This window comes from Cyclopterus lumpus, chromosome 10 (assembly GCF_009769545.1).
Source record: "Cyclopterus lumpus isolate fCycLum1 chromosome 10, fCycLum1.pri, whole genome shotgun sequence".
Lineage (NCBI taxonomy): Eukaryota > Metazoa > Chordata > Actinopteri > Perciformes > Cyclopteridae > Cyclopterus > Cyclopterus lumpus.
In genome coordinates this window covers 21,511,795-21,523,522 of record NC_046975.1, presented here as the reverse complement: position 1 = coordinate 21,523,522, position 11,728 = coordinate 21,511,795, and the positions used below count along the sequence as shown (strand labels likewise).

The 11,728-nt window shown below is 39.6% G+C and overlaps 1 protein-coding gene across 3 annotated transcripts in view; it reads right to left on the bottom strand.

Annotated features, from left to right (window-relative positions):
- Positions 1 to 6,639, bottom strand: part of tapt1a (transmembrane anterior posterior transformation 1a) — a 19,930-nt gene extending 13,291 nt beyond the window's left edge. For 2 of the 3 annotated variants that reach the window (XM_034543770.1, XM_034543771.1), the window contains exons 1-3: positions 6,428 to 6,639; positions 4,669 to 4,799; positions 3,769 to 3,887 (exon numbers count right to left, since the gene is read on the bottom strand). In XM_034543770.1, coding sequence (XP_034399661.1) covers positions 3,769 to 3,887; positions 4,669 to 4,799; positions 6,428 to 6,617 — 440 coding nt within the window. In that variant the 5' untranslated portion in view covers positions 6,618 to 6,639. Of the gene's footprint in view, positions 1 to 3,768; positions 3,888 to 4,668; positions 4,849 to 6,427 lie in introns of all 3 variants that reach the window. The other variant, XM_034543772.1, reaches the window with a different exon arrangement.
- Positions 6,640 to 11,728: the final 5,089 nt, after the last annotated feature.

Here is an 11,728-nt window from a genome sequence, read left to right as displayed (position 1 = left end):
AAACAACTTGGAGGGGTAAATAATTCATTTCTGTTCAAAATGAGATATCCCAAAAAAATTTTAAAAAAAGGGGAAAGGCTGTACAACTACTGATAGCACACAAAAAAAACCACAATATCAAATATTAAAGTTAGTATCTGCTTTATATGAAACGTTATCTCTTTAATAACATTTATCTTTTTGGTTCTGTGCATTATTTGCTGTTCTCATCTACCAAACAGACAAAAAAATCATATGTGTTTGAGCGTCTCTTACATATTTTACCAAAGTTTAAGTTGCTTTTTAAAAAAAAAAAAACAACAACATTTTGATGGCTTTTATTGCGTTTATAAGAGCAGCTGGAGAATGTCAGCGAAGGGGCAGATAGACGGGATGACGAGCAGCAAAAAGGCCTCCGGGTCCGAATCAAACCGGAGCCGCTGCCCCGACGTGGTGCGCACACTCTCTTCCACTGGGTGAGCTGGAGGTTGCACCCTGAGGTGCAACATCTTGGACATAAATGTTGGACGGGGTGGACAAAATATATATTTTTTTAAATGGAAGAAAACACACGGGGCTAAGCCGTCGCATACTGCACGAACGGCATAATAACGTGTTCGGGAAAAACACGTGCAGCTTTTTTCATAATTAGTAGCAGTGGTTGGCAGCGGCAGCTCGAGAGCGCGTTAAGAGGAGGGCTGACAAATCCATAGGACCGGCTATTTAGTATTTACTATGACAGGGATAACCGGGGGGGGAGAGAGAGAGAGAGAGAGAGCTTAACTCTTAAGCCATCCTGCATATCTTACATGTCAGCGGCGGGACTTGGACTCTGTGTCCACGACCGCCACCGACGACAGCGAGGAGCCGTTTCATCCACACAGCGCAGCTTCAACGTTCACACACGCATTAACAAATCGCACACGTCTCCATTAAAATCACTATAAAGCACACGGACTAATACTTGTACGTATTACTTATATGCATGTACTAATGCGGACTAAATCACTAAAGCACAAGACATGGCAGGACAACGATGAGCTACTCTAACAGCCGTCATTACCTTCGTTAACTTTAGCGGCAGTCGATTGGTCCTACTCCCTCCTCACCGTCGTTACACTTTTTCCTTTTCTTTTCTTTTTTTTTTTTTTATAAACATGAGAAAAAGGAAAAGAAAATCATGTGTCGGATAGAAGCAAAAAAAAAAAAAGGGGGCCCGGAGGGTGTAGGAGCTATTTTAGGAGAGGCGAGAGAATGGCCTGAGTTTTGGGGAAAGATGTGGAGATGAGCTTAAACCGAGTGTCTTCTGAATCGTGGGATGAGATGAACATCTGGGACTTAATATAATAATATAAAAAGACAATTATTGCCTTTATAACCGATGAACGGCGGTTACACTGATGAGGTGAGCTCACAGAACAGCTATTGTTTTCTCTCGTCTCTTCACGTGTGACCAAAGGAGAAGATTCAGATGAAGATATGTATGTCAGTCTCTTCTGATATTTTTAAGATTTCTCGTGGTTCGTTTTCCTGAAGCGACAGCGCCATCCAGTGGCAAAAATCATCCATTTATGAATTGAGTCCCCCCCCCCCCCCACACACACTTGGTAATAAGTTGTTTTTGTCCAGTGCTCAATGTACAATAGTTAACATTAAAATACGTTTAGTATCGAGTGTGCTGTAGCAGGAGAGAAACATAGATAAAAAATACATTGTGAAGTAAAATCAGATATAAAAGATACTTGGGCTCCATTAGTAGGGCTGCGACGAACCATTATTTATATAAGTTAATGTATTCTTTAAAATTGTTGTCTATAAAATAAATTACTAAATCATGCCGAAATTCCAAGAGCCTAAGTTCCCATTTCTTATTTTAGTTTGAAGACGAAAAAAGGGTATTTTATTTACAAATCGCGTGCGACAGAAAAAAGTTGGAACCAGTTTAACCATTTAAACAATTAATCAATAATCAAGAGCGTTGATCTTCTGACGGAATAACAAATCACCAACATGACACCTCTCCCAAAAACACAGCGCACACACACACAAACACACAAACACAAACACACAAACACACACACACGGTAGTGTTCACTATCTCTATTCCACGAGCATCATCTCCATGAAACACATGAACAGGTGTGTGTGTGTTTCAATGCAGTCAGCTGTATATGTGTGTGTGTGCCATTCATAGTGCATTAGACTAACAGGCATGAAGACTCTGCCCCAGAAAGATTTTGAAACACAACCTTGTTAGGGAAGCAAGCCTGCTACCTGCTTTTGGAGGGGGGGGGGGGCATGTTTTCCTCTTCTTTAACAACAACTGACTAGAAGACAAATGAGGCCCGAGCTGCTCCAGTGGAGCTGTACAGTAAGCAGCCCCAATTTTAAGCATGCGCGGCTTCTGCATCACTGACAAGCAACGTGGTGATGAGAATGGAACATGCACTCTGAGCAAACCTTCCCTGGATGACAACAACAACAACAACAACAACAATCTTATGTCGAACCAACATGGCTGCTCTGGCTCGGGGGGGGGGGGGGGGTGGAAACGTGATGCGAGGTGCCAAGCTTTGTATCGACAGACACAATGGAGGTGAAGAGTGAGACGGTGAACGGATGCGGAGGCCCAGTTCAGGACGGCGATAACATTTATGGAGCCCGGACCGGCTTTAGGGAGCGTACCTGCTTCTTCTGCAGTACGGGCATGTGTGTGCCCTGCAGGGTGGGGGGAGGGAGGGGGGGGAGGAGAGAATCAGACAGAGGGTGAGGCGAGCGGGAGGACAGGTAGTGTCCGTCAGTGGAGGCGAGGGGGAGGATGAGTATGTTTACTGCACCGCTTTTCAGTGGTAGAAGTATTCTAAATATATTCTGCATTCCAGTAAAAGTGCAAAAGTTTGAGCATCAAAATATACCGAAATAAATAGAAAAGGAAAAGGAAAAGTAGTCCTTATGCAGAAAGGCTTATTTCAGAACTATATATATATATATATATATATATATATATATATATATATATATATATATATATATATATATATATATATATATATATATATATATATATCTTATGACTGGATTATAATTAGTGATGCATTAACCTAGTCTTTACCTCTAATGATACATCATAATTTATAAATTGATGTATACTCTGTATGAATAATCTAGATCTCTAAAGTAACGAAAAGCTGTCAGATTAATGTGAGCGAGGAAATAGGACAAAACTTATCAATACCTGGAAACATTATCTGTAGAGTATATATATATATATATATATATATATATATATATATATATATATATATATATATATATTATTTATATATATATATATATATATATATATATATATAATATAATATATATATATAATATATATATATATATATATTATATATATATATATAAATAATATATATATAAATAATATATATATATAAATAATATATATATATATATATATATATATATATATATATATATAGAAATCAAAAAGGAAGACAAAAAATGTTTCGTTACTTTAATCCAAATAATGCAAATATACCAAACTGTAAAAAGTTGAAGAGACTTCTAAATTAGGTGAACATGATAATGATAATAATGAATAATAAAAGCCTTGTCCTACTACAACTGGGACATCTTTAAAGTTGTATTTGTCTTTAAATTCTATTTCAAATTTATTGAGAAAGTTGGGTTAAAAATGTTGAAACCAAATGTATAATTGTGCGTCTTGCTGTATAATTGCATGATGTAACGATCACGGGGAGAAGACTGTGCGTGTGTTCACACCTGAAGCCGCAGCACGGCAGGGTGAGGAGGCGGAGCACTGCCAGCAGCACCCGGAGGGGCAGCAGGGTGAAGACGTACAGGAAGGCATCCACACACAGGAAGAAGCCAAAGGTCATCAGCTGGAGAGGTCACACAGAAACAACGAGGACATCACTAATAAGCAACACATGGGACACTAAAATGAAAAAAAGATTCGGCCTAAAGCAAAAGATGCAGCGGGCACATACTGTACCTTCACAGGTAACTCCACGAAACCATAAACAAAGACACAGACTGTATGTTGTGTGGTCTTCTTCTTATTTGATTACATGTTAACCTGTGTTTTATCTGTTTTAATTGGTCATGTATCATCGTGTCACATATTAGAGAAGTACCACACAGTTCAGACTAATCAACATGTTACGTTTCAATACTGCCACCTGGTGGCCCATGAGGAGAGCAACACAAACTAAAGAGTTGTGGCAAAAATAAAGAAAGAAAAAAGTTGTTTGTGTGTGTACTTGAGATTAAAACTGAATGAGACTCATTATTTGTAAAATAAAATAAAATCACTTTGACCATCACATTGTTTTTAACAGAGTCTAAAAGTGATGAAAATGTCCAACTTAATATCGTAAAAAAAACCCAGTATGTTTTAAAGATTGCTGATTAACAAGAGAAAGCAGGCTGGTTCCATCTTCATTTGTGAAGCTTCAACCAAACTCATCTTTGATAACCGACACACAAAAAACACACTTAATTGAGTTCGGCATTGGTGCGGAACGTGTGTAGGAGGGGTCGTGAGGTTTTAGGTTCGCGACACAGCTGTGGGCCGACGAACGACAGCAGACAGGACGGAGGTGAACGAAGAGAAAGAGAGTTCAGGACTCGCATTGTAAACATAATAGCACCGTGCGGTACCTTCTCCAGCTCCTTGGGAATACGCATGAATGTGTAAACTCGCTCTCTGCGCTCGGTGTACTTTGCCTCATCGTGTTCCAGGAAGTAGCCTCTGGTGAGCTCCGCGCTAATGAAGCGGGTCAACGACGGATCTGGAACAACATCAAGAGCGCCGGCGTTACCACAAAAAGGGGCCATTGTCTGCAACAATCACAGCCAGAGAACATCAAGCACAATGAGACGTTTCCAGTGTCACACTTTCACAACATGACAGTGGAAACAACGACAATATTCCCAGCTCACTGTTTTGATTCAATGCACCATGAATACCGCTTTACAATAATATGAACATGCAAAGTAAACTTCTCTGTGATTTACAGCCGGGAGAGAAAGCGAGTGCAGTGACGGTGACTTTAAAACTCACTCGCCTCGTAAAAAGACTGCATGTTTACAGAAAGAGGGGCATTTTACATATTCGGAACAGTTCAAACCGGAACAGTGACTACATTAATGTATTAGAACACTCTTAAAATGAGAGATTGTTTTGTAAAGTAGCAAAACAAAGTAGTGTTTTTCATAGCAAACAAGCTGTTGCATTATCTCAGTCTGGATTCATCCTAAAATATCCCTTTTTTTTCTTTAAAAAAAAAAAAGGTACATTTTGCAATACAGTTCACGGTTACATAAACTAGGGCACAAGAACATTGCAGTAGATTTTGATTAAATTAGAAACGATACTTTGAGTGAAAATGTCCATCTCATCTCCGCTACTCTCGTATTTGTAGTATTTATTCAGTCGTGTTTACCAGACATCAGATTAAGCCCTTACGGTTAGGGTCAAATGTCAACGGGTGTTGAGATGTGACTCATTGGGGACTTTATAGGTATAGACCACCACTGCAAACTTTATTATTTATTTATGAACACGTTTTGTTTACATTATAATAATAGTAAGAAGCATACATGAGGTCAAGGGGTATATTTTTGTAAACTTGAACCTGTGACAAATCATTGTCACTACAGTAGGTGTGCAACTAATGATTATTTTCACTATTTGCCAATCGTTTTTCTGGATTAATTGATCAACCAACTAGTTCATAAAATGGAGAGAGCATAGTGAAACATTCCTGTTAATAAGCCAATAATATAGGTGGCTTAAATGACTCAGACCTGAAGATATTTAATAATTAGAATAATTATAATCCTCACATTGGAGAAACCAAAAAATAACTGTACACGTATTATTAAAAAACGGATCCAATAATCAAATAACAGTGTCAGCACTAAATTTAAGCATCAAAAAAATAAGGCACGACATTTCTCGGGTCACATAATCTGATGGGTGACAGAATTCGGCGCAACACCTGAAGAAGCATAATTCGTGGAGAAACTGTGGTTAAAAAAGAGTATTTTACCAAACTAACATACTATTTACTGTCCACTGAACTTAACGCAGATATGCACACTAACTGTAGTTATTACCACGGTAGCTGAACAGTTGTTAGAGCTCCAGAAGTAGTTTTAAAGAATGATGTCGTTACACGCTTGTTGTTGTGAGCACGAGACAGAAAAGAAAGACTACAACTCGTTGACAGCTGTCGACAGTTTAAACAACACAACGTTCCTCCTCGCGCTTTCATAACTTATTAAAAAAAAGAAGACTGCTGTCGGTTTAATATTACATGCATGCAGCCACTACAGCAGTGAAGCAGTCGGCAAGATAAAAACAACTAAAGGTGCACGAGCTGTAACGTCAGTGGCGTCAGATCCAAGGGGTTACCTGCTGGCTGCTCGCGTTGCTCCCTCCTGACAGCGCTAATGTCGTAAAAACCCAACGTTTCCGGCAGTTCCGGGGTCAGACCGATTTTACCGGACTTGTGCAAATCTTCCCACGGTCGTTTCTGTCTTTTCTTTAGCTCAATTTCAGCCTCTTTCTCCTCTGACAGCTCGGTCCCCGACAAGTCCGCCATCTTTACTTTGGCCGCGGCGTCGCGCTGTGCGACGTCACGGCATTGTGGGTAAAAAAATAATAATCTGAAAACAAACAGCGTCACGAGGTAGATTCAACGGTTTGTTGTTATTATAATGTGTAGATTTTAATCAGAAATTATTATTATTTTTATAAGCGATTAAATGTATCAACGCGATGTGCAATATCCTGATAATAAGTGTTGATGCACATTTTTATCTTATTTTGAAAATCTGTGTTACTTGGTTGGAACCGTCAACTGCATCCCGAGCAGATAACAAAAAAGGTGACTTTTCATAAAGCCAAATTTACAGGTAACCAGTCATGGTATTCACAAATTAAATCTATATTGATAAGATTGATTTCACTATCAATCCAAATACTGTGAAAATGACAAAGACATATATTTCGTAGGTACACCAATTTAAATAAGTACATCTTTCTATGCCTAAACATATACAAAATATCCTCTGTACAACCCAGGGGGGAAGGACAAGAAACATGTGCTTATTTATTTTTAAAAAAAGAACAGAACCAAAGATTAATTAGTTTAAATAACACCGGGGTGGACACATTTTGTATTACAAAGATAGTGTTGGGTTTAAATACATACTGACACTAATACCAATGCTCATGATAGTAATAATTATAATAATAATAGGAACATTATTGAAATGTTCCACATGCATAAAGAAATGGACTAACTCCAAGTCTTGCAAAATGTGCCATTATTTAAAAATAAATAAATAATGAAATTGTCTTTACAGTGAAACTAAATAATTACATTTTTTACTTTTTTTTTAATATGTGCTTTTTTTTGCAGCATGATGTGACAGAACTAATGTGAAAATAATAATGCCAGAATTATAGAATAATTAAAGGTTGTTGCAGTACTCCCTATAATCCAGGGGTGTCGCCAAAGTTCCATCAACTTGTTCTAGATTTAAAGTCTACCCAACAACAGCACAGAGGCTTGTTCCTATACTGAGTTGTCTGCATAACTTTGAAGAGCAGTTCATATATTTGTTCAGGCTTCAGGTTTTCATCAATAAAATTATTCAGATAACTCATATTAGCAGATGAGGGATGATAGATCACCTTCAGGTTCGATTTTACAGAATATAATAATAATAATGCATTTAATTTATATAGCAAAGCTATACAATAAAAATAACTAAAATTACAATACAAACAATAAATAAAAACAATGAGAACATAGAGCACACAATCACACATTAAAAGCAGGTGGGTTTTGATGTGTGATTTGAATATGGAAAGGTCAGTGCAGTCTGGGATGAGTTTGGGGAGAGAGTTCCAGAGGGAGGAGGCAGATATAGGCTCTGTCACCCCATGTCCGGTGCTTGGTATGTGGGATGGATAGGAGATTGGCATCAGACGTGGTGGTGGAGCAGGTCTGTAGGGTAAGAGGGGGCCTGATTATGGAGGGCTTTGTGAGTGAGGAGAAGGATTTTGTGTTGGATCCGTTGTGGGACGGGGAACCAGTGAATGTTCTGGAGAACAGGGGGTGATGTGATCACGGGAGTGGGAGTTCTGGATGTACTGGAGTTTATTTAGGATTTTTGAATGATGTGCCATAGAGAATACTTTTGCAATAGTCGATTCTAGAGGTGATGAAGGCGTGGATCAAAGTTTCAGCAGCAGATGAGTAGAGTGATGGGTAGAGACGGGCAATGCTTTTTTTAAGTGAAAGACGGCAGTTCTGGTGATTTGTTTGACGTGATGTTCAAAGGAGGGGAGGAAGACATAGTGGAGTTGTCGATGGTGAGAGAGAAGTTGTGACTGGTTTTGGTGAGAGATTTGATGATCATGTCAGATTTATCACAGTTGAGTTGAAGAAAATTGGTTTGCATCCATGATTTAATGTCAGTGAGTGGAGTGAGTTGCCGTGGTAGTGGCCTTTGTGGAGATGTAGAGCTGGACATCATCGGCGTAGAAGAGGAGACCATGTTGACGTATAATAATGTTTCCAAGAGGGAGCAGGTAGAGGATGAATAGAAGAGGACCCAGCACCAAACCCTGTGGGACGCCCTGATACAGAGGGGCAGTGGAGGAGGTGCAGTTGTCGATGCTGATGAATTGTTGTCCGTTTGTTAGTTGTGATTTGAGCCAGGAGAGAGCAGTCCGGTGATGTTGAGGGACGATTCGAGGCGGGAGAGAAGGATGTTGTTGGTTGATGGTGTCGAAAGGCTGCAGTGAGATCTGGGAGAAGGAGAATGTTGAGGTGGCCGGAGTCTGAGGGGAGGAGGAGTTGACTTTGAGAAGGGCTGTTTTTCGATGCTGTGCTGTGAGCGGAAACCAGATTGAAATGGCTCGAACAAATCGTTGGAAACGAGGTGGGTTTTGAGTTGTGCAGCGATGACGCGTTCCAGTATTTTTTGACAGGAAGGGAAAGATTTGAGATGGGCCGGAAATTGCTCATGGTCTCAGGGTCGAGTCCAGGTTTCTTTGAGGATGGGGGTGACGGCGGCCAGTTTAAAGTGTGTCGGGGACTGAGCCGGAGTTGAGGGAGGAGTTAATTATTGCTATGATGAGTGGTGTGATGGCTGGGTCCTTGGTGAGAGTAGATGGGATGGTATCCAGGATCCAGGTGGACTGGAGACATGGCTCAAAAGTTCCAGTGTCCCACTAGAAGAAACTTAAGGACAATAACTGCAAGATATTTTTATATTATATACTGAGGGCTGCTCACATCAAAGAAAAGAAACAAATATATATATACCCAGATTCCCCACTAGTTATCATTTTGACGTCTTCATCACATTCCAGGACTTATTTTAATATTTAGTGATTGCCTGCATTTCCCAGAATGCTTTTTAATAACCTCCATTGAGCAGTTGAGCAGGTACATGAACCTGTAGGGAAGATTTTTAATCAAAAGCGAATTCATGAGCATGTGGAAATGAAAGCAGTTAGTGAGGTTTGAATACGGACTGCCTTCTAGTCTTCTGAGAAATATTTGTCTGTAAACATTTCTACTTCGTCTCTTCTTTTTATACTTACGTTTGCCTCCCAAATGTGATGAAGAACCATCATCAGAAAATGGCAGCTGTGGAAGGAAGCGTTTGCTCTTTTATTTTTTAGAGACTTAACACGTGATGTTTAGAGGTTGGATCACTGAATCCTTTTATGACCTGAAACAAGAACAATGTAGCACAAAACAACCAATTTCCAAATAGAAACGTATAGTTTCCAAAAGGGACGTTTGTCTTTCCAATGGAGATGGGAACGAAACAGTTCCAAACTACGACCGCTTGGCTCCCGTTGGACGAGACGGACGAGGAAGGTCACGTGACTGAATGGACATTGGGGGTCAGTTGCTTTCCAATAGTTCATCAGACCAATAAGTAAGTACATTAATAAAACAGATGCTATACCTGCACACACGATGCACGTAACCAAATCCAAATTCAACTCTTTTGTAAGCACGGTTTATTGGCACACATAATGGTAAAGCATACATACCAGACATCAGATATGACACTGAACACCTCTGCTATATAATGTACAAATGGTGTCTAATAATACTAGGCTCAAACATATTTAGAAATGTGTTAGCTTCCTTACAAATGCACAAATAAATACCCATAAGATCCAATTGTAGAAAGACATATGCTGCTGTCTTCTTGCCCATTTTCCAAAAAAAACAAAAGTCCAACAAAAGAGGATCAGGGATATATTATCAATTCAATTAAAGATTAAAGAATAGCACAAATACAGGGATGCGCCGACTATTTCTGTGGGGTGGATTGGATTGAATTGGTTTGAAAGTGTAAAATGTGTCTTCCTTCTTACGTCACACAATATATTCAAGAAATGTGATTTTTGTTGTTGTTGTTGTTGTTGTTGTGTAGCGTTGACTTGGTGGCTTTGGTTCTGCACTAGCTAAAGAGGTCAGGAAACACTTTGGTTCTCGACCGAAGCGAAACCGACGTCCAAACCACCCGACAGAAATCCGAAGCTCCTGCACGAAAAGGAAAAACAGCTGCCATGTTCAAACTGGTTTCAGTGGCTGATTTACAGTGGACACAATGGATTCCACCTCTATTTACAGAGCTACAAACCTTGTAACAGTGTTCCCAAACTGATGAACCCCAAAAAGACTGATTTTTTTCTTCTTTTTCTTCTTCTTAAAAAGTACATATATCAAACAAAAAATAAAAATCCTATAAAATCATGCAGGAAAAAAGGCTTTAGTATCAGTTTGGGAGTAGGTCGTTAAAGGGAGAGAGAAGTCCAATTTCTGAGGAGTGGGGGGAATAAAAATTAAAATCAACATTAATGCAACGATGCGTGTCGGCAAAGTTCACAAACTGATCGGCGCAAAAGAAATTACAGCGTGACTGCAAAAAGGATTCTGAGAGAAGCAAAAATACCAACATACTACGAACACAATCAAACTGTTTTTTTGTTGTTTTTTTGCATGAAATCACAATCTGTGACGACCGCGTCGTCATGTAAAAAAAACAAAAAAAACAAAAAAATACAATCCCGGGGACGCCATTCCCCCCCCCCCCCCAAATCGTTTGAATGGGAGTCCAGAACGTTTTTATTTTCCTCTTAATTGGAAATGTAAAATAAACAGTGGGAACAAAACCAACAGCCGACTGAATTTCCAATAAAAATGCAATTGTCTCAAACAATGTTTTCATTTGTGTCTCCAATGTGGCTCGATTCTTCCATTGGCTGTTGTTTTCACTCTTCTTCTCTTCTCCCCTCAGTCTACTGTCAGAGTATTCCACTAGAATAGAGGTTTTGTATATGAGGGAACATTTGATACGCCATTTTCCACTGGGTTCTTGAACCCCCCCCCCCTCCCAAAAAAAGCCCCCGTCGTGGTATTTTCTAAATTACAGTTGCATACAACGTACATATGCAGTTGTTGTGTTTGACGTGTGGATATTGCTTTGCAACGCTGCCAGTGTTCTCCGAGATGTAGAAGAAAAATACCCAGAATATTTTTTTTTCCTTTCGGCCGGACACGCCGCGATGGGAGAGTTTGCAGATTTCAGTACAACATTGTGAGGCGTAGAAGTTTGGCCCTCAGGGGAGGGGAGGGGGGGGGGGGCGGGGTGGTGGTGGTGGGTGGGGGGG